The 27,752-nt window shown below is 48.0% G+C and overlaps 1 protein-coding gene across 1 annotated transcript in view; it reads right to left on the reverse strand.

Moving 5' to 3' along the window:
* KIF1A (kinesin family member 1A) overlaps positions 1–27,752 on the reverse strand; it is a 185,183-nt gene that overhangs the window by 130,713 nt on the left and 26,718 nt on the right. Inside the window, exon 2 of the mRNA XM_050965747.1 lies at positions 26,697–26,865. Within this exon, the coding sequence (XP_050821704.1) occupies positions 26,697–26,802 (106 nt within the window). The 5' untranslated portion in view covers positions 26,803–26,865. The remainder of the gene's footprint in view (positions 1–26,696; positions 26,866–27,752) is intronic.

The raw sequence follows: 27,752 nt of genomic DNA on the forward strand, positions 1-27,752 counted from the left end.
AAAATGTTGAGAACTTTAGCTGTGACAGTGCCATCTATTTTTTCACGATTTTGTTGAAAAACTGTCATCAGATTAGGCCAGTTCTTGATTTAGTGCTCAAAACAGTCCACTACTGAGTTCCATTGCACGTCTTGTGGGAGAGTTAGCTTGGTTCCTCCCACTTTTTCCAGAGCAGCTGGTTGTTACGGAAGTATTTTGCAATTTCAACAACATTAGCCTTTATTTCTGGAATACTGAAGTCTTTGGCTAGGAAGTGCATCAAATGAGCACTGCAACCGTATGTTATTAGCTTGACCCTCTCCTCATTCTCTTCTAAACTTCTTCTCATCTTGGATACATTTGTGACCAAGCTGCGTATTAGACATTTTAATTTTAAATTTTTTTTCCAGTCTGTGATAGCTTTTACTGCTACTTCTTGTAAGTATTCTGCTGTCTGTGCATTTCCTGATGTATCAATTGTTTCTGTAAGGAAGACACTCCCTTCTTCTGTTGTCACACAAGCACATACAACAGGATCATTGCGGACACTGCTCTATCCATCAACGCTCGGGTTAACAATTTCACCCTCTAGACCTTTTGCACACTGCTCAATTTCTCTTTCATACACTTTATCCAGCAATTTGCCTATGACATCTGCTTTGTTGCATGGACTGTATCCTGGTCTTAATGACTGAACCATGTTAATGAAGCATAGGTTCTCAATCATACGGAAAGGAGAGTTTGTTGCATAAACAAACCGGGCAAGGTTTTCATCAATTATCTCTTTTTGTAATCCGCTGGTTCTTATCACAAACTTATCTGTGGTTGTTTCTGGATGACAGAGATTTTTTTTCTTTTTTCTACAGGTGATATACTGTGGCTTTGTGCCATACATGAAGTGACTGAAACACTGTCATTGGTAGATAACTCTGAAACTATAGAAAATGGTGGTGATCTTGAGGGTGGATAATCTACAGAATCTTGTATGTTGAGGATGGATTCTCCTAAACAAAATAAGTCAATACAGTTATTTAATTATTATTACCATACTGTTTATTTAGTATTACTCATTGCATTCACTGACACTCAGTACTACTTTAAAGGTGAAATTGTAAAAGGAAGATCTGCCTATTTCAGCTCTTTATTTTTTATCACAACTGCATCTAAAATGATAGTATCATAGAGTAACAACTATATTTTTTTCTCAAACATGAGAATTCAAGAATAGTCCAGAAGGAAGATAGGCAGTCCTTAAGAAAGAAGTATGAAATAAAAAAGCTGACCAACCTGAAGATCCTGCATGTTCAGACATGTTGCTTTCATCATCTTCAACGCACCTTCCTCCTGAGAAAGAATGCTTCTTGTGATGTTGTTTCATTCGGGCAGCCAGGCCTTGCATTTCTTTGTTGCACTGTTTGCATTTTGCACGCATGCCTATCTTACCCACAGGTAGAGGAACTTCATTAAAATATTCCCAAACTGGGTCTCTTTTACGGCCTCCCGCCATTATAGGTTTTCCCTTCTAGTGAGAGAATGGTATGGCAGATATCAAATCAATGAAGGCTATACTCAGAAAGACCTCAAGACTTCTGGAATATGCTGCTCAAACAGTTTCACTTTGTTTCTACTGCCTGTCCATCCCTTCTCACATTTATCTCTAGACTTCTCCTTGTCCAGATCTATTACGCCCAAACAATCTTCTATTCATTGAACTTTTTGAAACTTTGCACTTTGAGAGAGAGGTAAGGGATTGTCTCTGTGTACACAAATTTGCAGAGTGATAATTGGGTTGAGGTCTGTTATTTCTCAACTCTACATATTATTTATTTATTTAAAACATTTTTGCTGTTAACAAGCATGTTATCTCTGGATACACAAATCCACGATTTGAGAACTGCAAAACTAAGCATCTCTGATGATATCTTCTAGATCAGTGGTTCTTAACCTGGGGTGCAAGTTGTCCATTCTAGGAGTGCAAGACATCCCAGATTTTTTTAGAAGGTGTAAATCATCAAAAACACAAATTAAGCACAGGCACATAAGTACAACTACTTTGTTCAATCAAACCTATGTATTTATTAACATTACTTTTTTTATGATTACTGTGTTAAATTTTACTGTGAAATTAAAATAAATATATAATTTTAGCTCTTTCATTCTATAGTTATGATATATCTAGGTTTAAAGAACTGATCTACTTCAACAATTTTTGATAAGGGGTGCGAGAACCTATTTTTGAGAACCAAAGGGGTGCAGGCTGTGGTAAAGGTTAAGAACCACTGTTTTAGACTAAGCACTGAATCCCATTGGGTAGATAGAAAGATTAACCTAAATGATCTATACAGAAGCCCCTGGAACCGCATAAGATCAGGTCCCTAATCCAGGAACTATTGGAACTCAGTTACAAAACACTTCTTAAACATTACATGAATATATTGTCTCTTACTATAAAATTAGAATTTATAATTCCTATTCCATGAAAAATTATCTTTGAGCTATAATGTATCTTTAGATATGCTTTTTTTGGGGAAAAAACCTTTTTATCAAAAATTCTGATTTAAATTAAAAAAAAATCTGTTTTTGTTTTGTTTGTTTTTTTAAATCATTGGTTTTTATCCACCCTGGAGGTGACTAACACCCAGGTAGGTGGTGAACAGACATCACCAGCCATTGTCCAGCAGAGGCATTACAATTCAATGACTCACTCACAGGAGACACCTGGGAATTGCTTCACCTTGGGACTCAGCAATGCCCACCAGACATGCCTGGACTTGTGTTCTTCAAGTACACAGTGGCCCCATGCTTGGCCTTTTCTCCTTCCCCCACCAATGCTGCAAGCAACAAGGACACTCTGAAGACTCCAGCAGAGGAGACTGGCCCAGGTTTCAAGGGTGAAACCTATGTACTATGATCTGCAATATCCAGTGGGGTGAGGAAAAAGTCCAGTTAAGTCAACGGAAAGGCTCCCAGTGACTCCAATGGCTTTGGATCAAGTCCCTATTGCCTATGTCTATGAATGACCCTTCTCTGAAATCTGCCATCTCTCTAGCCATTCTGTCCCTAAAGCAGCAACGGACTGAATCCCCAGGCCAGAGTTTCATATGACTCCTTTAACCTCCCTGCTGCCTGAGCCAGGATTCACCTTGGGCTTACCAACTTCATCAGCTTTACCAGTGGGAGTCACAGATCCACTAGCACCAGTAAAAAGAACAGGAGTACTTGTGGCACGTTAGAGACTAACAAATTTATTTCAGCATGAGCTTTCGTGAGCTACTCAGGCCTAAACAGAGACTGGGAATGGTTGGGTCATTACACAAATTGAATCTATTTCCCTATGTTAAGTTCTCCTCACACCTTCTATGGGTCATCTTAATTATCACTTCAAAAGTTTTTTTTCTCCTGCTGATGATAGCTCATCTCAAATGATTAGATTCTTCCTGTTGGTATGCATACTTCCACCTTTTCATGTTCTCTGTATGTATAATATCTCCTGTCTGTTTATTCCATTCTATGCATCTGAAGAAGTGAGCTGTAGCTCACGAAAGCTCATGCTGAAATAAACTTGTTAGTCTCTATGGTGCCACAAGTACTCCTGTTCTTTTTGCGGATACAGACTAACACGGCTGCTACTCTGAAAACTGGCACCAGTGGCATACACAGTCTAAAAGGGGCAGAGAGAGAGGATATCCATGGAGACAGAGCTATGGAAACAGATGAGCCTGCAGGATTCATAAGAGGGGAGCACAGAGTTACAAATAACCCTCCAATTTACAATGTCCCCAGAAATGTCATCCAAGAGTCTCAGCTGTGCTGCCATAAGAGCCGCCAGCTTTCACTGATTTAAGCAGCAGGAGATAGCAGATTTGATGCATGCAGCTGCTAATTACCAACAATTCTATGCTGCATGCAGATGATGCCCAGCACAAACTCCTGCCGGGCTCTTTTCCAGCCAGACCAGTGAGCAAGCAATAGAGACCAGAGGGGGAGGAGAACCCCCTTCCCTTTGGTGGCACCCCTTCCAGTCCTTCTTCAGAGATCAGTCCCCACAGGGGCTCTGCAGAAAGGAAGACAGAATGCAGTATTTCTGGCCCCTCTGCTTCCCTGCCTTGCCATGAAAAGAGGCAGTACAATGTCGATGAAACCTGCTTCCTTGGGTTTTTAGGGGAGGGGGATTTTTCAGATGCTCAAAACCACTTCTAAATATTATTTCGGGATGGTCTTGGGCTGAGGGTCCCCCAGGTTTAGGGTGACAGTATGTCCCTGAAAGCTGCAATGTCCCAGTATCTCTGGTGGCTTTGCAAAAACTGGTCGTTTGTCCTGGCTTCTGTAACCCCCTGCAGAATAGCCAGTGAAACTGACAGCAGGCTGACATTCACCTCAAAGACTGCCTCCCAAGTGACCTGGAATACGCTGCCACCCTGCCCTTCCTCCCCAAGGCCTCCAAGTGAGTCCTCAAGCCGGCCAGTCAAATCCAGATGGAGGTCAGAGGCTCCCTGTGCCTCTGAGCTGTGATGCAGACAGACAGGATACTGGGAGCCCAGCACACAAGATGCAGGTGGCACCTGAGCAAGCCTGCCCTGGTATCTGCCCTTCTCCTTACCTTCCCATTGCCACTGGTCTGCACTAGGAGCCTCACTCAGAACAGCACTTAGGCATGTGCTTAACGTTAAGCAGTTGGGTAGTCCCAGGGGGACTTGAAATTAAATACCTACTTAAGGGCTTTGCTGAAACGGATGGCGTTTGCTCCAGGTGTGCTTTAAGACTCTGCTGAATAAGGGTCGAAATTCACTTGCAGGCAGGAATATTTTAGTGTAGTAATTAAAAAACAAGCTCTGAATTTATTTAATGTCCATTTTCCCCCCCAAATGGCAAAGAGAACAAGAGGTTGGGGGCGAGGACATGGACGTTGCAGGCTTTTCCATACACCAGTGTGTGCAGGTTGGGGCGTGTTGATAGGCAGCATTACTCAGTCAGCCTCTCATACACTGTGGAAGGATTTGGTGTTAATTAATAAACAAGCAGCTGCTCTCGCGGCAAAAAGGGGTCAGAAGTAAAATATCCATAACAATTACACGTCATATATCAATCAAGCCACAAGCCGCTCATGAATTTACTCCTGAGGGAATTCAGCGCCAAAAAAATTAAAATTCTGTGCACGGTACTTTAGAATTTTGCATAGAGTAAAACCTCAGAGTTTGGAGGTTGTTCGTAACTGAACAAAAACGCTACGGTTGTTCTTTCAAAACTTTACAACTGAACATTGACTTAATACAGCCTTGAAACTTTACTATGTAGAGGAAAAATACTGCTTTCCCTTTATTTTTAGTAGTTTACATTTAACACTGTACTGTATTTGCATTTTTTTCTTTTTTTTGATCTCTTCTGCTGCCTGATTGCGTAATTCCGGTTCCAAATGAGGTATGCAGTTGACTGGCCAGTTTATAACTCTGAGGTTCTACTGTATTTTATTTCCCAATAAATAAATGTGGAGGCTTCAGCACGGCAATGGAAAGCATAGGCCACTGGCTGCACGGAGGTGGGAGACGGGCTACTAGGATGATCTGAGGAATGGAAAACCTGTCTTATGAAAGGAGACTCAAAGAGCTTGGCTTGTTTAGCCTAACCAAAAGAAGGTTGAGAGGGGATATGCTTGCTCTTTATAAATATATCAGAGGGATTAATATTAGGGAGGGAGAGGAATTATTTAAGCTTAGTACCAATGTAGACACAAGAACAAACGCGTATAAACTGGACACTAGGAAGTTTAGACTTGAAATTAGATGAAGGTTTCTAACCATTAGAGGAGTGAAGTTCTGGAACAGCCTTCCAAGGGGAGTAGTGGGGGCAAATGACATATCTGGCTTTAAGACTAAACTTGATAAGTTTATGGAAGGGATGGTATGATGGGATAGCTTAATTTTGGCAATTGATCTTTGATTATCAGCAGGTAAGTATGCCCAGTGCTCTGTGATGGGATGTTAGATGGGATGGGATCTGAGTTACTGCAGAGAATTCTTTCCTGAGTGCTGGCTGGTGAGTCTTGCCCACATGCTCAGGGTTTAGCTGATCGCCATATTTGGGGTCAGGAAGAAATTTTCCTCAGGGGCAGATTGGCAGAGGCCCTGGAGGTTTTTCGCCTTCCTCTGCAGCGTGGGGCATGGGTCACTTGCTGGTGGATTCTCTGCAGCTTGAGGTCTTCAAACCACAATTTGAAGACTCCAATAACTCAGACATAGGTTAGGGGTTTGTTATAGAAGTGATGGGTAGGATTCTGTGGCCTGCTTTGTGCAGGAGGTCAGACTAGATGATCATATTGGTCCCTTCTGACACTAAAGTCTATGAGTCTATGAGATCACCCTGCAGCCCTCCCTTCTCCCCCACCCCAGAACCCAGACTCGGCAGTAAGGCTGCATCTGACCCTGACAGCCCAAGGGCCAGGCCTGCCCCAGAAACACCCCAGGGCCCTGCCCCTCCATCAGGTGCACCAACATAGCAAACAGGAAGGACAGTCTTGAACGCACGCCCAGTCCTGGCCTCCAATCCAGGTGTGGGGCAAGCAGGCTCAGCCTTGCAGAATCCAAGTGTGGGGGAGGGGCGGTTAATGTGGGGGGATCCAGGTTGTGGGGTGAGAGGGTTCTTTCTGAGGCAATCTGGGTGCAGGCAGCTTGGTGGGGGGGGTCCAGGTGTGGGGGAGATCTGGATGCACAGGGGCTTGTTGGGGGGGTTCCAGGTGCAGAAGGAATGGGACTCTGCAGGGGAGTCCATATGAAGGTGGTTGGGGCTCAGCAGGTTCTGGGGGGCTGGGGTTTGGGGGGGCTGGGTGCGAGGGGCTTGGGGGGAGGGTCCAGATGCTGAAGGAGTGGGGCTTAGCGGGGTGGAGGTCCAGGTGGAGCTGGCTGCAGCTCATTGGGGTGCTCCAGGTGCAGGGGAGGATGCTCATCAGGGTGTCATCTAGGTGCAGGACTGGAGACCCAGATGCAGGAAGGAGGGGCTCAGTGGGGGTCTGAAAGCAGAGGAGGTAGGACTTGGCCGAGGGGTAAGTCCAGGTGCAGGGGGGCTCAGCAGGAGGGGGCGCGAGGGAGCTCCAGATTCAGGGGCTGAGGCTTGGTGGAGGGATCTGGGTGTGGAGGAGGTCCAGATGCACGGGGGTTGGGTGGACAGGGGAGCAGTTCCTCGCCCAGTGACCTCTCCCCCTGCAGCTGAGGCTCAATGGGGGCAGGAAGGGGGGGTGCAGAGCTTCCTGCAACTGGGGGAGGTTTCCGAGGGTGGGTCTGACCCAGCCCCAGCCACCTTTGCAGGGGAAGAAGTCGTCCCATCCTCCTCCTCCAAACCCAGCCCAGCTGGGACTAGCAGCTGAACTCAGCACAGGGTAGCAGTCACCAGCCTGTGCATCCACAACCTCGCCTCCCAGTGATTTACTTCTCTGCTGGCTGCTTTGGGCACCCAAACAACATGTCTGTGCTGCTGGGGAGGGGTGTATGACCACTCTTGCAGTTTCTCTTTGCTTCCCTGTCCAAAAGTCATTTTTCTGCAGGGAGGCAAAAAAATCTGCAGTGGACATGAATTGTGTGTCCACACACACAGTGGTATAGAATTCCCCCAGGAGTAATAAGTGGAGCTAGTCTAAGGAACAGCTAAAATGTGTATCCTTGGTGTAATCCAAGATATAAACCCACAACACTTGTGTGTTCATTTGGAAGGTCTAACATTCAGTCTGGGTATTTCAGGCCTGGTGAAGTCACTGCAGTCTGGGTGACTTCACCAGGCCTTCTCAAGGGATACATACCTCACACATCAAAGCCGGAGTCAATGCAATGTTAAGGTTACAGGTTTAAGCTCTCCCACGTCAAGGGGCTTGATTTTCAGCTGCTGTAAATCTGCCCAGCTCAACTGATTTCTGGCCAGGAAATGCAAATTGTTCAGTCTTCGTAACCATCGAAACTTGCCAACATTGCACATTCAATGTAGGGCCTAATTCTGCCCTCAGATACCAGTGACAGGTACTGCACAGGCATATCTGAAGGCAGAACTGGGCCTTCTGTATACTAAAGTTCAATTTAACTCACTGTGCTTAGCAATGCAAAACATCCCATAGGTCCCATCGACCCTGTTTAGTTTATCCAAGTTCTTCTATACCTTTAGCATGACAGTAGCTGGGTGCCTTCTGAAATGGATATGTTCCGGTTGCCATGGTAACTTTCACTTTTGCATTTTCTGGCCTTTGAATGATCACAGATGAACGGACAGGGCAGTTTGTGACAGAGTGCGAACTGCCATGCATTTGCCAACAGGGATGAAATGATTTAGGACACCATTATTTGGGACTAATGCATCCACAGTCTGCAGGAAGCTGATAAATCAGAGTGCTTCGCTTGACTCTGATGAACAATTGACATAATGAGAACATGTAAAATGGCTAAAGCCCAGCTAACATCAGTGACTAAGAAGAAGGGAGTGCATGGCATAGCAAAGCCTCCCCATGCTTCAAGCAACCAACAAATAAAGATTTAGAGTGAAATCCTGGCCCCACTGAAGTCAGTGGGAGTTATGCACAAATGTAGTGAACACAGAGGGTCTGCGGCAAAGGCAGGGAAAATGCACAGACCTAGGGAGCGGTCAGGACAAATGTCACACATATAAAAAACAGAGGTCATGATGTAGCACTCAGCAAACCCAAAGGTGGCCATGGGGTGAATGAGTAGCCACAATGCAGCACAGAAGGTGCCTCAGAGGATGCCAGCAGTTGAACAATGGTTCCAGTGAGCACAATGGACCATGAATAAACGTAGACTGGAAATCAGAAGGCAGCTCCTAACCATCAGAGTGCTGAGGTTCTGGCACTGCTTCCCGGGTGGGGGCAAGCAAACTCAGTAATTGAAAGATGGAGCTTGGTAAAGTAATGAAGGGGCAGAAAAGGGAGAAAAAGAAAATAATCTGATATTTCAAAAATTTGCATTTTGACAAAAAACAATTAAAACCAAACTAAAGCTTGTCACAAACATTCTCCCCTTGGAGCGAAGGAAGGGTTGTGCTGGGGACACCTGCAGTACAGGCAGGCAGCAGATAAAAGCTGAGAGCATGGGTGGTGGGGGGAACCCCCATTCAGGGAGGCTAGTCCGCAGCCCTGTCCCTTCTGCATGAGGTTCTGCCCCCCATGACCGGAACCCCAAGCCACCACCCCCCACCCGTGGAGCTCTGGGCTAGGCCCAGCCCAGCGTCCCACAGCAGTGGCTGCAGCTAGGGAAGACAGAGCCTTCCTAGGCCTATTATACCCGCCGCTCATGGCTGGAAGTGATCTGGGAAAACATGTTAGCAAGGGGGAAACCATGGCTCAGTCTGGCTTCTTTGGTGGCCTGGGATGGTGGTCTCGCTCTGACTGGATTAAAGATTAGTGGAAACAGCAGTGTGATGCTTCATGACTGAATATGACCGTTTACATCATTGATATTACAATAAATCTTGTATAAAGTATGTCATGTAAGGTGTCAGTGGAAAAATTACAACCTGTCAAATAGGATTATCCTATTTAGATGAATGTATAATCTTTATATCTGAAGTTATAAATACTGGCTCTGCTCTGGCACCTTATATATGTATTGCATTCCAGGGTAACACCCACCGAACAGAATTTACGTTAGAGCCAGACAGCTATGTGCTGATGGACCATTAAGGACACTTCACTGTAACTATGGGCCATAGAAGAAACTTATCCACAGTAAGCCTTTCCTGCGGATACTTCAGAAAGAATATGGGCAATGGCTACCTCTGCAAGATATCAAAGCATGTAAACACATGTGATGTGCTCATGTGACCCTGAACTTGGGCCAGTAATTTTCCAGGTATCTGGGCTGTGGGCTTTGTTTGAGATAGTAAATTTCCAGGCACATGGCAGAGTATATATAAAAGACCCCTGAGAGATCTCCATTTTGCCTCTTTCCTGTCCTGATTCTCTGGATTGTGGATTTACAACTAAAAGGAGCATTTTGAATTATGGACTAGATCTTCCAATCTTTTGGAAGTTACCAGAAAGACTTCACAAAGACAGCAGTCTACACCATCACTGCTACAAACCTGATCTAGGGACTTTGCAATTATTTGTATGTGTATGATCTATTAACCATTATTAACTCTTCTTTTCTTTTGTTATCACAACTTTAGTTTTTAGTTACTAAAGGACTGGCATCAGTGTGATTATTGGGTAGGATCTGAGTTATATATTGACCCGGCTATGTGGCTGATCCCTTGGGATTAGAAGGGCCCTATATTTGATTAAGTTGGTTTTCAGTAACCACTCATCACAGACTCCAGTGTCTGAGTGATGAGCCAAGGGCTGGGATGCCTAAGGAGACTGCATCTTCGACTACCTATTAACCAATGTGATGAGACAGAAGTTCATTTTGTTACCGGCTCAGTATAATCTAATAACAGAATAACCACCAGTTTGGGGTGAGTCTACCCTATTTCTCAGCAATTTGTCCTAAATTTGGCCTCCTCAGCTGTAACACATCGAGGCAGGGTGACAGGCAGTTTGAGAGAACTCTCTGCCCGTATAGGGCAAATAACCCTGAGGGAAGACGCGAAGAGGAGGTTACTCACCTTGTTCACTAATTGACATTCTTCGAGATGAGTGTCCCTGTGGGTGCTCCACTCCAGGTTTGTGCTCCATTCCAGGTGTCAGTGCGCCCCTGCGCTTTTGATCGGAGATTTCTGAAGCAGTACTTGTACTGGCCACGTATGCACAGAGCCTGCCCCCCTACTCTGAGTATACCTCTTAGTGAGCATGCGCGGCCGGTTCCCTCAGTTCCTTCCCTACTCCAACTCCGAAGTAGAGGGGAGGAGGGTGTGTAGTGGAGCACCCACAGGGACACTCACCTCGACGAACGTCAGTTACTGCACAAGGTGAGTAACCTTCTCTTCGAGAGAGAGATGTCCCTGTGGTTACTCTACTCCAGGTGACTTAGAAGCAGTATATCTCAAGGAGGTAGGGACTTCGGATCTGGTAGGAATGCAGTAGATAATACTGCTCTGCCTAATCGTGTGTCAGAAAGAGGGCCCTGAGTAAGGGCATAGTGTTTAACAAGTGTGTGTTTGGAGGACCAAGTGGCTGCTTTACAAATGTCAGTCAATGGCACTTTATATAAGAAGGCTACAGAGGTAGATACAGATCTAGTGGAATGGGTTCTGATGGATGCTGAAGGTGTAACATTTTTTATCCGATAGCAGAGTCGTATGCAATCGGAGATCCAGTTTGAAAGTCTCTGGGTAGAGATAGGCATGCCTTTGGAGCGCGCCACGATGGAGACAAAAAGTCTAGAAGAGTTTCTGAAGGGTTTGGTTCTGTCCAAATAGAAGGACAAGGCCCTGCGCACATCCAGCGTGTGCATTGTGGCTTCAAAAGAGTTTGCATGTGGTTTTGGGAAGAACGTTGATAGACGTATTGGCTCATTAATGTGGAATGAGGCATGAACTTTTGGAAGGAATTTGGGGTGTAGCCTCAGGATAACCTTGTCCTTGAAAAAGAGCGTATACGGTGGATCTGCCATGAGGGCAGCTATTTCTCCTGCCCGTCTGGCGGAGGTAATCGCCACCAAAAAAGCTGTTTTCATTGAGAGGTGTAATAGGGAGCAGGTGGCTAAGGACTCAAAAGGTTGTTGAGTTAGACAGGACAATACTAAATGAAGATCCTACAGAGGGGTAGGTGGCTTAATGTCTGGGTACAGGGTTTGGAGTCCCTTAAGGAAATGCCTGGTGATGGGATGAGCAAAGACCGAGGTACTGTCGATTGCATCATGAAAGATTGTGATAGCAGCTAAGTGGACTCTGATGAAGCTCAAAGAAAGGCCGGCTTGCTTAATGTCCAATAGGTAGTCGAGTATGCGGGGGAGGGGTGCGGATGTAGGAGAAAGTTGTTTAGTTGGACACCATTCTGTGAATCGCTTCCACTTTCGGAGATAGGTGGTATGGGTAGATTATGTTCTGCTGTGTAGGAGCACTCTTTGAACTTGGTCGGAGCAAGCTAATTCGTTTTGGGGGAACCATGCAGGTACCAGGCTTTGAGATGAAGCATGGAGAGATTGGGGTGAAGAAGCCGGCCGTGTTGCTGCCATAAAAGGTTCGGGATGAGAGGCAGCGAGATCGGTGGTCGAATTGACATTCTGGTGAGGAAAGGGAACCACGGTTGTCTCGGCCATGAAGGTGCAATCAAGATCACCCTGGCAAGTTCCGTTCGTATCTTTATGAGGACCCTGTTGAGAAGTGGTATTGGGGGAAATGCATAGAGTAAGTCCCGGTGCCATGGGATCATGAATGCATCTCCGAGGGAGTGTTTGCCCAGTCCCACTCTGGAGCAAAAACTGCAGCATTTCGTGTTTTTCTCAGTTGCAAAAAGGTCTATGGTTGGGTGACCTCAAGTGCGAAATATGTTGTAAATGATTCCCTCATCTATCTCCCATTCGTGCTCCCAGGGAAAACATCTGCTTAACTCGTCCACAGTGGTATTCATCACCCCGGGGAGATAGGCAGCTGATATGTGGATGTGGTTCGCAAGGCACCAATTCCAGAGTTTTATGGCCTCTGAGCAGAGGGAGTGGGAGCGAGCCCCTCCTTGCCTGTTTATATAGAACATGCAGGCAATGTTGTCTGTCATTATGCGTACATGCTGATTCTTGATTAGTGGCAGGAAGTGGCGGCAGGAATTTCGTATGGCTCGAAGTCTCTGAGGGAGACCATACCCCGTGGACTGTTTGGTGAGAGATGCGGGCACCTCAGCCTGTGAGAGATGCGTCGGTAGCCATTATCAGAGTTGGGGAGGTCTGGAGGAGGGGACTCCAGAGCAGAGGTTGGAGGAGACTGTCCAGCATAGGAGAGAGTCTTTGACTCGGAAGGGTATGGCCAGAGGTTTGTTTAGTGAGTGCACGTTTGGTTTGTAAACCATGGTCAGCCAAGCTTGGAAGCACCTCATGTAGAGACGTGCATTTTGGACCACGAAGGTGCATGAGGCCATGTGCCCTAATAGTTGGAGGCAGTCTCGGGAGGTAACCTGGGGGCTGTTGCAAAGTTTTGTAGCCAGCAGTTTTATGGTATTGAATCGGTCAGGTGGGAGAGATGCTAGCCCCATTCTGGAGTTGAGGTCCGCTCCTATAAACTCCAGGTGTTGGGTAGGATGTAATGTGGATTTGTTTCTGTTTATTTGCAGGCCCAGAGATAGGAAGCAATCAATGGTGAGTGGTGTGAAGCGGAGAGCTTCGTCGAATGTGGAGGCCTTGAGAAGGCAATAGTCGAGGTAAGGGAATATTATGACCCCTTTCTTCCTAATGTAGGCAATGACTACCGCTAGAAGCTTGGAGAAAACTCGGGGGGCAGTGGAAAGGCCGAAGGGTAGAACTCTGTATTGGAAGTGCATTGAGCCGAGGATAAAACGAAGGAAACGTCTGTGGGCCGGATGGATAGTGACGTGAAAATAGGCATCTTGTAGGTCGAGGGCTGAAAACCAATCGCCCTTCTCCAGCACTGAAATTATGGTGGTGAGAGTAACCAACTTGAACTTCTGCTTTTTGATAAATTTGTTGAGCCACCTGAGGTCGAGGATCGGTCGCCATCCTCCAGTTTTCTTTTCTGTTAAGAAATAATGGGAGTAGAACCCTTTCCCCTTGTGGCATTCGGGCACGAGTTCTATAGCCCCCAGTTGAAGGAGATGTTGCACTTCTTGTCGGAGGGGTAGCTCGTGAGAGGGGTCCCTGAAGAGGGACAGGGAGGGTGGGTGGGAGGGAGGTAAGGAGAGGAAGGGGATAGAATACCCAGTTGTGACGACCTCTAGAACCCACTTGTCGGTGGTAATGTCCTGCCATTGGTGAAAAAATGGCCATAGGCGGTGTCCAAAGATAGTTATAGGCAGTGCATACGCTGAAGTCGAAACGATGTTTTCAAGACCCTCGACCAAAGGTTCAAATCTGCTAATTAGCTGGAGGAAGTTGAGGCGCTCCGGAAGAACTGGGGCAACAACGCTGATATCTGGATCTCTGGCATTGGTGTTGCTGTTGTTGTTCCTGAGATCTACTGAAATGTTGTGTATATGCGGGGTAGCATGGACGGTGGTAAGGTTGATATCTGTACTGTCGCCTTCTGGTCGTAGGGGTTTGGATTCCTAAAGACCGGAGGGTTACCCTCGAATCCTTCATTGAGTGAAGCACATCATTTGTGGTGGAAGCAAAGAGTTTATCACCATTGAAAGGAAGATCCTCTATGGTACTTTAAACTTCACGAGGAAAAGAGGAAGAGGAGAGCCATGAACCTCGGCGCAAGACCACTGCAGTAGCGGTGGATCTTGCTGCGGTATTGGCTGCATCCAGAGCTGCTTGAAGAGCCGTGCGTGATATGATTTGGCCCTCGGAAACTAAAGCTGTGAATTGCTATTTCTTTTGATCTGGAATGTCTTCAATAAAGTCCATGAACTTGTTATCATTTCTGTGGTCATACTTTGCAAGAACTGCAGTATAATTGGCAATTCAAAACTGTAAGGTTGAAGAGGCATACACTATGCGACCAAGGAGGTCCAAGTGTTTGCTTTCCTTGTTGGCTGGGGCAGCGTGGAAATATTGTTGTTTGTTCCTTTGATTGGCTGCGTCCACTACCAAGGAGTTTGGCGCAGGATGTGAGAAAAGGAATTTGGAGCCCTTAGAGGGAATGAAGTATTTACGGTCCGCTTGTTTGCGAGTAGCCTGGCTTGTGGCTGGAGCCTGCCAGATGGACTTAGTGGGTTCCAGAAGGGCTGCGTTGATTGGTAATGCCACTCTGGACAAAGAAGAGATGTAGGATGTCTGTTAACTCATGTTGTTGGTCAGGGACTTCCTCTAAATTGATTCTAAGCTCGCTGGCAACTCTTTTAAAAAGGTCCTGGAATTTCGAAAAATCATCTGAAGATGTTTGAGGGGAGGGAAGTAAACCTTCTTCAGGCATTACTTCAGTCGCTACTGGGTCAGGAGCAGGAGTTGATTGATCCTGCAAGTGGGAGGGCGCTGCCAAGTGTCTCATATCATTTGGATGTTCGTCTGGTGGTGCTAAGCAAGTGCCGCACCTCGTCGAAAGTGGAGTAGTGGGTGTGCTACCGAGGAAAAGATGCCCATGCAGCCCAGTACTGCCATGGTGGTGGGAAGGGCATAGGTGGTGCCATCCAGGGGTTCACACACCAGGAGACAGGATCTTGAGGATAGGCTGAGGTAATTTTCCTGTGCCCACAGGTGACAGGGGTCTGAGGATGGGAGTCTGTATACATTGAAAAACCACACTGTGTTCCAGGTTCCTCCTCACTGGAGGAAGGCTGTTCGGACCCTGAATCATTCATAGGGAAGAAGCAGTCCTTAAGCAAGGGTGACTGCAGCATAGGTGAGATCGCCTGACTGGGTAAACTGCAGCGCTGAGGCAGCTGAAGGTGAAGGCTGAAGATGACAGAACTGCTGTGAGGGAACCCGGGTCTGCACCGGTGTTCTGAGTCTTGGCTCAGTGCCAGACAGCGCTGTGAATGCCGGTGCAGGAACCAGTGCTGCACTATTAATAGCAGGCTGCTGTGCCTCAGGGAGGTCCTGGTATGTCGGCACCGCGTTCATTGCAGTGCCGATGGATGCCATGAGCGAGGCAGGCAACTGGAAGCCTGAAGCCTCGGCACCAGAGCTTTGCGCTGCCGCCGCAGCCGAAGCAGGTTTGGTGCGGTGCCGGAGGAGCCCGGCTCGTCGAAAGTACTCAAGTGGGGGAGCACAGGTAAAGAAATAGCAGATCTGACTGGAGAAGGTTTGTGTCTGAGGGTTTCCTTTGAGTTTGACAGAAGGTGCCTTCTTTTTGCCGTTTTCTTCTGCCTTTTTGAAGCAGAGGGGCTGTGGCGGTGAGCGGAGGCAGAATCCGCGCTGAAGCTGACCCTAAGGATTTTTGAAGTAGTATAAGTTTCAGTTTAAGCTCCCTGTCTTTTCTCGCTCTGGAGCTTAGTTTAGTACAGTTGGCACATTTTGGGGGGATATGGGTCTCCCCCAAGAATTTTATGCATTGCGAGTATCCATCCGAAAGAGGAATAGGTTCCTTACAGGACGAGCAGCGCTTAAAGTCTGTGGAGCCAGGCATGTCGGAAGCGGCTGCGGCTGAGAGAAGATTTTTTTTTAAACGGTAAAAAAAAAAAAGGTAAGTAACACTAACTAACAACTAACTAACAAGAAACTAGCTAACTAGAAAGTTATTTTAAGATGAGGAAAGAAATTCTTTAATGAGTCTGCTGAGCTCCATCTCAAGCCGGGGACAGTAGAGAAGGAACTGAGGGAACCAGCCGCGCATGCTCAGTAAGAGGTATACTCAGAGCGAGGGGGCAGGCTCTGTGCATGCGTGGCCAGTATGAGCACTGCTGCAGAAATCTCCGATTAAAGGCTTGGGGTGCACCAACACCTGGAGTGGAGCACCCACCTGCACTGGAGCACCCACAAGGACATCTCTCTCGAAGAAGGGAACAACGTGGTGGATTCCCCGGCTTTCAATTCAGCAGTGCACTCGCTCTCAATGAGACCCACATCTGGAGAGAAAATGTTAATGTACTTTTGGAAAGCAAGCAGTTATCTTTTCCTCTCAAAGCTTGTGTATCACGTGTTACACATGGGGGAAGCTAGGAAGGGAGAGATCAGCTGCTGTTCTGTTCTTCAAAGTGGGAACACAGGGTAAGTGCGATTCAGAGCTGCTCAGAAAGTTGATGGGGGCCATTGAGCGGTAGGGACAGAGCACCTCCCAGAAACAATGGAAAAGACGGAGTCAGCAGAAGCACAGAGGGAGGGATGCAGCAGAGCGAGGGAGGAGAATTCAAGACAAACAAAGAAGTGATGTTGGGCAGCCAAGCTGCTGAAGTGGAAGCCAAGTGGGCAGAGCTGCAAGCTGGAAATTTGGTGAAGACTGATTACAGAGAATGTCTCTCTCCTTTCCTCTCATCCCACCTCTCTCTCCATCTTGCTGCACTCAGTAGTACTTAACCAATTACACACAAGATAAACATTTCCCAGGACATTTAGTGAATTGTAATGCCAGGCTGTGATCAGTCCTCCAAATGGAAATCTTCCCCGCCCCAAGGAATTATTGCTTTTCATCTGCAGGAATTTTAATACTGGCTGCAGGCAGCTGGCCCCTTGGGGTTTTGAGAGAGGATGCTGCCCTCCAGCAAATCTTATTTGATTACTGCAGCAAGGAGTATTCTCCAGGCAGAGCCGCCCATTCACACCCAGAGGAGAAGTCTTCCGTTTGACAGTATTTGGGGAAAGAGTGGCACTGTACACACCTGGGCTTCTGCCCCACTGGAGAAAGAGGAAACGGTCTTTGTAGGACAGACTCTTGGAAGAAGGATGGAGAACATGCATGAAAGAAAAAGGAAAATATCTGAAAACTCTGTTGTGGGATTTGGACACACATATTTGGCAAAGGGAGTTTGGTTCCCAGAAAAGTTGGGAATGGGCAATGGAGAGGGACAAGGCACCTTTTCCCTGCAACAACAAGGAGCCCCAAGATGCCGAGCTGACTTAGCAAGGAAGGGCAACTGCAACACAACAATATAAACCATCAGACCACTGACCTGGTGTCTCGCATGTTTAGTTGGTAAAACAGCACCTGTGCCTCAGGCTAGGACAGAGGGCATTCGCTCTGCTTCCACCTGCTGACCATGAAGCAAAGACTGAGGCCTCCTGGGCAACTAAATCAGGGGAGAGATCAGACTGCCTGCATCTTGTTCAATATTCCCTCAAAAATCCTGCATGTGCAAACTGTCAGGGCAGCCTTGATCCAGGCTTCTTCAGGATTGACTTCAGCTACAATAATATATCATTCCATTGCCAGTAGAATTCTTATCTCACACACAAGCCCAAACAACAAGTCTATACCCTTCCTGAAAATATCTGGGATGGGATGGAACGTGACATTGGCCAGCAAGCCCATTATCTCATTATCGAAAGCAGAAACTCAAAGAGATGGGAGTAGACAGGCTTCAGAGCATCTCACTGGCCGATGGGGGTTCTACTGATTCCACTAATGTGCTGGCAAAACCGACAAAAGCACACAGACTGAAAATAGCTATGAAACAGCCACTTTAATGGAGAAATGCAACATGCCTATTGAATTGCCTCTCTGCCAACAGAGGCAGCAAGCATGCGTGTGAGGACAGTGCAGAGAGGCACACGAATGCAGTTAGCTCAACTTTCAAGGACACTGGGGGAGCATCCCTCTAGAAATCCTCTGCTATTACCATCTCCTGACAGAGCTACACTGAAACTAACAAGTGCACCACATATCAGAGGGGTAGCCGTGTTAGTCTGGATCTGTAAAAGCAGCAAAGAATCCTGTGGCACCTTATAGACTAACAGACATTTTGGAGCATGAGCTTTCGTGGGTGATAACCCACTTCGCCAGATGCATGTCACCACAGAGCAGATGGTCCTGCAGCCAGTGCAGCAACAGAGCTGACTCTGTACATCCATAGACAGCACACACAGGGAGCAACCATGGGCAAGCCCTCTAACAATCCTTCAAGCACTCCCCAGTGGAGTTCCACCAGGCCAGAACTGGTGTGACTGAGAAGCTAATCAGGCCAAGACCTCCCTGCACATACATCATTCCTTCCACACTAGGCCTCCTCTCTCTCCCTCCCTGCCCAAATGCTAGAGAAGCCCTCACTGCCCTGCGCACTACAGCTGCCACGCTGGCCTACCCAACAGGTCTGATGGGAGGCTGAAAATAAACAGCTCTCATGCCTAGCTGAGGGGATTAGCCACTCATTTGCTATTCGGGTTTCAATGGCTGCTTTGTTTTGTGGATGATAAAAGCCTCCCTATCAGCAGGGCTTTGGCTTCACTGCTTCTCTTGTCAGGAAAGCTCCCACACCAGCACCACTGGCCAGAGACAAGGAGCTCTCACCCTGCAGCTGCCTGCAGGGTCAGCTTCAGCCTGGCCAGGAAGGCTAGAATCCTTCGGGGGAGAACCAGCTCTCTCTACCGATGCAGAGCTGCCACCTGTTCTGCGCCGCTGAAGGATCCAGCCAGCACTTCTAGAGACAGGCATGGGACCCCACGGGCCAGAGAAATGTGTGTGTAAGCACAAGATGAAAGAGAGGGGGCCTGGTAGCCATGTGTCTGCATCCCAATAGCCCCTTCATGGTCTGGGGTGGCTCTGTGGTGCTCTGCTTCTGTTTCCCTTTCTCAGGGCTTCTCAGCCTGGTTTGGCTGCTCCTGTGACCTGGCCATCCAGCTGAGTCGTTTAACAAAAACCTTTCTGAGGTACACCAGTCCAGTCCAAACAGCCACAAAAACCCCTCACTGAGGGTCTGGTCTGTCTTCCTGCTGTTTTATGGAGCAGAAGCTCTCAGCATATCCTTCCAGAAGTCCTCCTCCTTCTCCCCAGCCTGGAGAGGACAAATTCCTCAGGGGAGAGCTCCTCTGCTCTTCTCTTCCCCTAAAAGGCTTAGTTAAGTCAAGTCACATGACCTTGCTGCTTCTCATCACTGGGGATGGGACTGAATTTGTGTCACAGCTGGAGCTGGGCCTGACCTCTTTAAAAAGGCCACCCACAGTCCTACATTCCATTCTCCTTTCAGGACAGAGCGACAGTGGTAGGACAGGAGGCTACACTGGCGCAACAGTGTGGCAAATGCTGGACTATAACACACCGGATGGAATTAATTCCCATGGCATGTCGGGACAGGCAGGAAATATAGGGATTTCCTGTTACTGGCCTGTCTCCATTGGGTTTGATCCCCTCTCTAGAAGATTCACATCTAAAGGGGTTTTCTGACCTCCTTCCATCACAAAATACCCAACTGGTATCAAATCATTCACACTAAAAAACCTGCCTCTTTCATGATGCCTATAAGTCACCCTCATCTGGCATTGGGGTTAGGCAAGGGGCCAGCTGGGATTTCTGTTTTTCTGCTACATTCTCTCTGTTTCATTGTTACCTCCCACTTCTGTCTCCATCCATCTGTTGGACGTATAGACTGAGAGTTCTCTGGGACAGGGCTACCTTCTTTGTTACCTTTCTGTACTGCACCTAGTGCAATGGGGCTCAACTGAGATTGCTAGGTGCTACCGTAGTACTAGAACAATAAGCAGCACCCAAAAATGTGCGATTCACTTTATAGGATATAAAGACCTGATCCGAGCAACTTCTGAGCTAAAGTCAGAGATGACACAAGTGAACATGGTAAACAAGAAGAGCAGAAGGAATTGAGGTGGGTAAGGGGTTGCAATAATATGACTATACGGACACTCAGTGAGGCATGTGCTCATCATGATGGGTCTGTAATCAACTCACTTACAAGCCACATGGCAGAGGGAGGTGTTTGCAGGGAGGAGGCGGTTGCATGGGAAAGGCTCTGGGGAAATGGTTCCATGCCTGGAAGCACAGATGTGGGAGAAGGGAAAGAAGAGATCCTCCAGGCACGCATCATTGGCGGAGTGGAGGGCTGGGTGGGCATGTGAAAGGATTCAAGGGCACAGACACAAGAAACTGGATACACAGTGCTTTGGGAGCCTATACCCCATTCATGGATTGCAAACCCCTGCCTCCCAGCCAACACGGCAAAACTGAAGTTCTGCCTGACCCCCATGACTCAGGCTGAGCTTGGCAGGGCAGGCATGGCACCTGACCCACCAGGAGGTGGGTTCAGGATGTGCTGATGGAACTGGTGCACCCTAGCCCCTCCTGTGTAAAAGGGAGGAGTTCCTGGAGCTCTCTGGGGCCCATTCCAGAAGGCAAGCGACCTCGTCAACATCATCTGGACCAATCTGCCCACGAGACTTCCTGAGACATTCACCTCACAACAAAAGCTCTACGTTGTCACGGCAGCAAGACTAGTGCTCTCAGCGTGAGCTAGTCACTTCTGCATCCACCCAGACTCAAAGCTTGTGACGTAGGATGTTTCATCCAGAAAGGAAGGAAAGAGTCTATTTTAATCACTCCCTCATATGGCCATTTGTATCCGATTCTACAGAGCTTACATGGAGAGCTGTACAGAATGCTGGGAAGGACAGTCCCTTTTGGCTGGGTCTTTCCTCAGCACTTTTTAAAGAGACCGTGTCAGCAGACAGCCTACTTCTGGGAGACTGTGATGCTCTTTACTTCGGGGGAACACCCTGCACCCCGATGTTCATCCTTATAATATGCTTGTGTGGTAGCCAATGCAAAGTTTGTCAAGTTGGGTGTCTCTGGAAGGCTCATGATGTGCTCAGCATTGTTGTCACAGTAATGTTATAGTAATGTTATAGGTTATAATTTCATGTATATAGTTATGAGGCTGAAAATGTGTCCTCATGACTTAAAACAAGCCCAGGCAAAACTCTCCAGGATCAGAGGGGCAGTTCACACCTCATCAGGGCATGAATGGGACAAACCCAGCCCACCCTCAGAGGAACAAAGGACACTGGCCTAGGCAGTAACAAAGGATCTGTTGGACTCTCAAGTGAGTCACCCCCCTTCCCTTGGTCAGTTTGGGATTACGATGCGGTAACGCTCACCTGACTGGGGGGGGGGGGGGGCGCAAAGCCAAGAAGGAAGAAAGAACATGATAAAAGGGAGAGATGTTAGCCATACTCTCTCTCTTCCACCTCCATCTACAGACACCACCACCAAGCAACTAAAGCACTGATCAAAGGGGAGAGACTGGCTGAAGGGCAACCAGCCAGCCTGTGGTGAGAAGCATCTAAGTTTGTAAAGGCACTGAAAGTGTTAAGATCAGCTTAGAATGTGTTTTGCTTTTATTTCATTTGACGAAATCTGACTAGTTGTGCTTTGACTTATAATCACTTAAAATCTATCTTTGTGGTTAATAAGTCTGTTTGTTTACTCTATCTGAAGCAGTGCATTTGGTTTGAAGCCTGTCAGAAACTCCCCTTGGGATAACAAGCCTGGTAAATATCAATTTCTTTGTTAAATTGATGAATTCATATAAGCTTGCAGAGTCCAGTAGGCATAACTGGATACTGCAAGACGGAGGTTCCTAGGGTTGTGTCTGGGATCAAAGATATTGGCTAGTGTCATTCGGCTGCACAATCCAAGCAGCAGCTGGCCAAAAGTGCTCACTCACGTAGCTGGGAGCAGCTTACATGCCAGAGGCTGTGTGTGAACAGCCCAGGAGTGGGGGTTCTCACAGCAGAGCAGGGTAAGGCTGGCTCCCAGAGTCGAGGATTGGAGTGACATAGAAGATCACTGGGCCAGATAACACCAGGGGAATGTTACAGAGACACTGCTTTCCAAAGCTGGAAGAGCCTGAGTCACATTCTCGGGAGTCATGTGAACTCTGTCCCTTCCCTTTGGCAGATAAGAGTGTAGGTGCCTCATGCCCGGTTTAAAAAGCTCTCTAACACGCCTGCTGCATCACATTCAATTCTGTTGAACTTTAGGCAACACTCCAGAACCCCAAGGATGGAGGCCTATGTCCTCAAAGGTATTTAGATGTAGTCAATGGGAGTAAGGCACCTTCATGCTTCTGAGGATCTGGGCCGAAGTTACCATTATTACATTTGCTATCGACAAAGCATGTCAGGCTCAAGCAGAGAGGATCTCCAGCCCAGCTAGGTAATGTACTACTGTTCAGCAATGCAAGCTGGTTCCAAGAGGCCAGGACTTAACATTGCAGCTATGTCATTGTGGGTTGATAGGCAAAGCTGTGGTAGAATCACATTGGGGGTAGAGGAAGGCTTCCTCCAAATTTTCAGTTTTTGTCAAAATTTTCCACCCTATTCTAGATCAGAGTCACAACCCCCCCCCACCCTGGGCTGTGCACCCCCCCAACAATAATTTATGCTAACAATCTCCCACCTGATCTATTCCAACAGGTAATAAACTGCCTGTACTCAGTACCTAGCCTCCTTAAGACCAAATGCAGAGTCCCAACAGATGTCGCTCCTCCAGTGCTCAGGAGAAGAGCTGGGACTTGCAGCACGACCAGAAGGTTAACTAATCTGCGTTTGCGTGGACCAAGAAGGGGAGGTGCTTTCCATAATAAAGGACTCTCGTGATGTGGGGGAATCATAACAGTTCTCAATCATGATCTTCGGAGTGACCACTTCTCCCACTCTGGCCCTTCCCTGCAGCATCCGTAGAGACTGTGTAGTCATGCTAACGCGGCAGGGCTCTTTGTCCCCCTGCTGGTGGCTGGACCATGTACAGAGGTCTATGAGTCTGCTACTGCCCTTCAGCTCCCTCACTCGCTCCTTTAGTTCAACCAGACCCCACAGATGATCTGGCCAGGGTTGCCATTATATTTACATACAAATACAAAAATATATTAGGAGAGCACAGAGGAGATAATATGGAAACAAATAGCTTTACTGCAGCTAGTCTGGCTGTTTGATTACTTCCCCCTACCTATTATGCATTCTATTTCCCCCCTTTTTCTCAGCAAAGGACAAAGGCACTGACTTTCTTATTTCCCTGGGAGGGTGGAGGAGGGGTGCTCGACCCCCGGATCTGTCCCAGGCCCCACCCCCACTCTACCTTTTCCCCACCTCCACCTTGCCTCTTCACGCCCCCGCCCCACCTCTTCCTACCCCTGCTCCTTCCCCTCCCCACCCTTAGAGCCTCCCACCCACCATTGAACAGCTAGGCGGGGGGCAGGTGCTGGGAAAGAGGGAGAGGAGCTGATCGGCAGGGCTTGCCAATAGGTGCTGAGTACCCACTTTTTTTTTTCCATGGGTGCTCCAGCCCCGGAGCCCACGGAGTCAGCCCATAGGCCACCTCTGAGAACCACTGATAGGCCAGGTCTTCAGCTGGTCTACATGGACATCATTCCACTGAAGCCAGTGGAGTTATGTCAAGGATCTCTCTCATAATTCTGCCAAGAATACAGTGTTTAGAGATCAATTCCTATGTTTGTAAATCTCATATTTGGAAGTCTGCTAAAGATCATGGTACTCAATAACCGTAGAGCTTCACTTCTGAAAGCCTCCACCCCATTTCAAATGGCTTTGCTGTTAAGAGTCTTCTCAGGTCCCAGTCATGGGTGAGCAAAAGGACCTGAGTGACTCTGCTTTATTACCACAACCATGATACATTTGAACGCAAGCCAATACTGAGCACACTCCCAGCCCCGGAGCTCGCCGGTGGGAGAGAGGCCCTTCCCCCAGAGTTCCGGGAGAGAGAGGCCTTTCCCCCTGAGCTCTGTGCAGGTGAGGAGAGGGCCCCTTCCCCCAGAGTCTGTGCTACCAGTAGGAGAGAGGGACCCTTCCTCCTGAGTTCCATGCAGAGGGAGAGAGGGACCCAGGGATCCTTTCCCCCAGAGCTAGCTGCTGCCAGTGGGGAGAGGGCTGCGGGGAGTCCTCTGGCCCCAGCCCTGGGGCAATCTGGCTGCACTTCAAACTCCTCATCCCTGGCCCCACCTCAGAGCCCGCACCCCCAGCCCCAACCTCTGCACCAGTCCTGAGGCTCCCCCGCCCCGCATCCTGAACTCTTCATCCTCGGCCCCACCCTGCAGACCTCCCCCCACATCCCACCTTCTGCCCTACCCTGGGCCACCTCTCACACTCTTTACCATAGGCTTACTAAGGCTAGTGTCTAGTGTTAATTATGTAAAGTGAGTTAAGCTGGAATGTATTGCAATATTAGACTTTTATTAAAACTCTTCTCAAAAGATATAATTATGTTGGGTCACAGGCATCAACAATTTTCTTTAACTGGGTGAAAAGGAAAAAAGTTTGAAAACCACTACACTAGTTGACTATCCAGAACATCACACAGCCTTGTCATAGAGGTGACTGTACGGACTGCCGCGCTAACTACGAGCATCCAGCAGTGCAATACAGCCATAAGCACCCTCCAGAGATGCAGGGATGGTGGGAGAGGCATGATTTGACTCTGCACCATCAGGAAATACTCCTTTGATTTGTCAAACATCCACTCTAGGTGGCACTGGTGGCAATGGCCAAATGACCATAAGGCAGCAGCCACCACCAGAGTGCTTCCATGAATGGGAAAAAGTGGCAGATACACCACGTTCCAGACAGCCCAGTAATGTTGATGCCCATATATATGTGACAACATTACAGCCAGATGACCCAGTATAGTCACCTGCATTGTCCAGCTCTGCAGTAGAGGGAACATGGTGATGTTGCAGCTTACATGAGATGGTGTGAGGCTTTGGTTGAGCCAGGACAGCTCTCTGAACTGGGAGGGGGAGAGGCCTGACAATTTCTGTGCAGGAAAATACTCTGAGTCCCCCAAAGGAGAATAGGGGTAATCTCCGAAAAGCCCTCAGCCAAAGGGCCAGAGTCAGAACCTCCTGCTGGAAGTGCTGGTAGGTATATAGCCATTAAGAATCAAACGTCAGGGTGGTGTCCTGTGCTAGATGGCTGTGGTATTTAATAGTAACGCTGCACTATAGTCTAGTTACCAAAGGGGGGTAACTGCACGAGGGAGACTGAAATGAGAAATTACATATGGTCAACAGCAACCCATGATGGCCCGTTTCATAATGTGCTACAAGCAAATGAATCAAATGGGAGAGCGAATCCGAAGGCTCTCCCTATGTTGGTAGTTCAACAATGCCTTACAGATGCTCTGACTAGAAGAAGAATACCTAGCGCTGCCCATCTGTAGATTTCTAAGGACTTTCCAAAGGAGAGCAGCACCATTATCTCCATTTTACAGAGGAGGAAACAAAGGCAATGGGAGATAAAGTGACCTGCCCACAGTCACTCAGGAGGGCAGTGGCAGAGATGGGAACAGAGCCCAGCTCTTCAGAGTCCCAGTCTAGTGCTCTAGATGCTAGGCCATGCTGCCCCCCATGGAGTGGACTGCTGTGAAGAAAGAGCCCTTCCACTGTCACAAGAATGACACAACATCGACTCCCCCATCTAACAATACAAACCAGCAGTAACCAGCCAACCAAAACATCCCCCAAGCAGAGTTTATACCCCAAAAAGTGAGGAGAGCCAGAGGCTCCATGGAGTCCACTGGGGATTTCACTATTGGTATCGCTTTTACATGGAAGGTGCTGAGATACCACAGTGATGGGTGACAGGACAAAACCCCTGTGGTGGCAAGAAGACAGTTTATCCAACATTAGCGCCACACCACAAGTCCAAGTCTCCACCGCCTTGCGCCTGCAGAAGTGAAGTTACATCTGCGTTCAGCAAAAGCAAAGATGATATAAAATGCTACCAGAACACAATTCTCTGCTCCTTCACCAGTGCTGGTATTTCACAGCCATAACTGATGCCACACTGTACAACACAGCAAACAACCAGTCTCTATATCTGGAGTGGGAAGTTCAGATTTCATCACCAGGCTCCTTATATTTGAGGCTTTTTTTAAAGCCCCAGCTCCTGGATGCTTGTGATCACCCAAGAATCTCAGCTTTTACTGTAGCTTTCTGGCCCTCACGTGTGCTGAGAAAACCCTGAAAACATGACCCATGTGCATTTGAGAGGCACAAAAGCCAGAAGGCAAAGAAAAATAACCCAAATGTGTGATTTAAAAAAAAAAAACTCCCATGATTTTCAGACTCATGATTCTTGAGGGACTGACTCATGATATTGGGGCTAGCAATACTGGTGTCAGCAGGAGAAAGAGGGCCCCTCCCGAGCACCGGTAGGACCTCAAGTGGCTATTTTGCCATTAGCAGCACCCAGCCCAGTGGAAATGAATGCAGATCTGGGTGTAGCCTGCCTCCTTCCTAGCCCCCAACGGCATTTGTGCGCAGGGCCAGGGCTGCTACTCACTGGTGGTGCTTCCTGTCATCTGGATGATGCATTTGGAATCCCGGCTCATCTCACGGGAGTTGAACGGACGCACTCGCACCGCCACCTTCACAGATGCTCCCGCCATCTTGCTGGCCTTAAGGTCGCTCTTTCCAGCAGGGGTTGCACTCCTGGCAACACAAGGAACGCCCTGGAAGGACCCAGAAAGGCATGTTAGGAAAAGTCTCTAAGCTCTGCAGGATGCTGCTGTAGGGAATCTGTTGAAGTGTCCCTGAGACTGGGGCTCCCTTGCAGCAGCACCCGTTCAGCTCTCATCTGACATGGGAGGCTCACCATTTCCACGCTCTCAGGGCTGAGACCCAGTGACAAGCATGAGGCTAAAGCTTTCCAAGCAGCCAGAGAGTACACCTTAGCCTCGACTTCCCTGGGCCATGACCAGGACAGCCCGTTAGCACCGGGCTTGCCGGGCTCAGAACAAGGGGAGCCGTGAAAGCATCAGGCAGGCAGGGACCTGCAACCCCATCCTCCTGGCAGCAGCTCATTGCTGCATGCCCCTTCCTAGTCTGATTTATTAGTCATCATCAGAGTAGCACCTAGAGCCCCCTGCTGAGATCAGGGCCCCCCTAGGCGGGGGCTGCGCACACACCCAGACCGTGTCTCCACTATGAAGGAAAGGAGTGTTCTTAACTCGAGTTAATTGTCTTAGTGAAGACGAGGCCATCTGCAACTTTTCCATGAGCCAGCAATAACTGCCCATTCTCACCTCCCAGAGAGCCATGCTCTGTAGAGCACACATTGAGGCAAGGATGGAGAGTGCTTTCCTGCAGATATGCTATACTTCCAGTCTCCTGGACCCCTTTCTATGCTGCTCCACAGACAGAGGGCCCCTGCTCCCTCACCCCGCAGACTCTTTACCCTACGTTAACGCCACTGATTTCAATGGAACAACTCCTGGCCTGCACTAGGGTAAGCAAGAGGAGAATCAAGCCCAGAAAGCATGCTACCCTGCAGAGCCTTCTCCAGATCCTGAGGCTCCTCCCACACCTGGTGAAATCTCCTAGGCAACAGAGCAAAACT

Source organism: Gopherus flavomarginatus, chromosome 8, assembly GCF_025201925.1.
Source record: "Gopherus flavomarginatus isolate rGopFla2 chromosome 8, rGopFla2.mat.asm, whole genome shotgun sequence".
Classification (NCBI taxonomy): domain Eukaryota; kingdom Metazoa; phylum Chordata; order Testudines; family Testudinidae; genus Gopherus; species Gopherus flavomarginatus.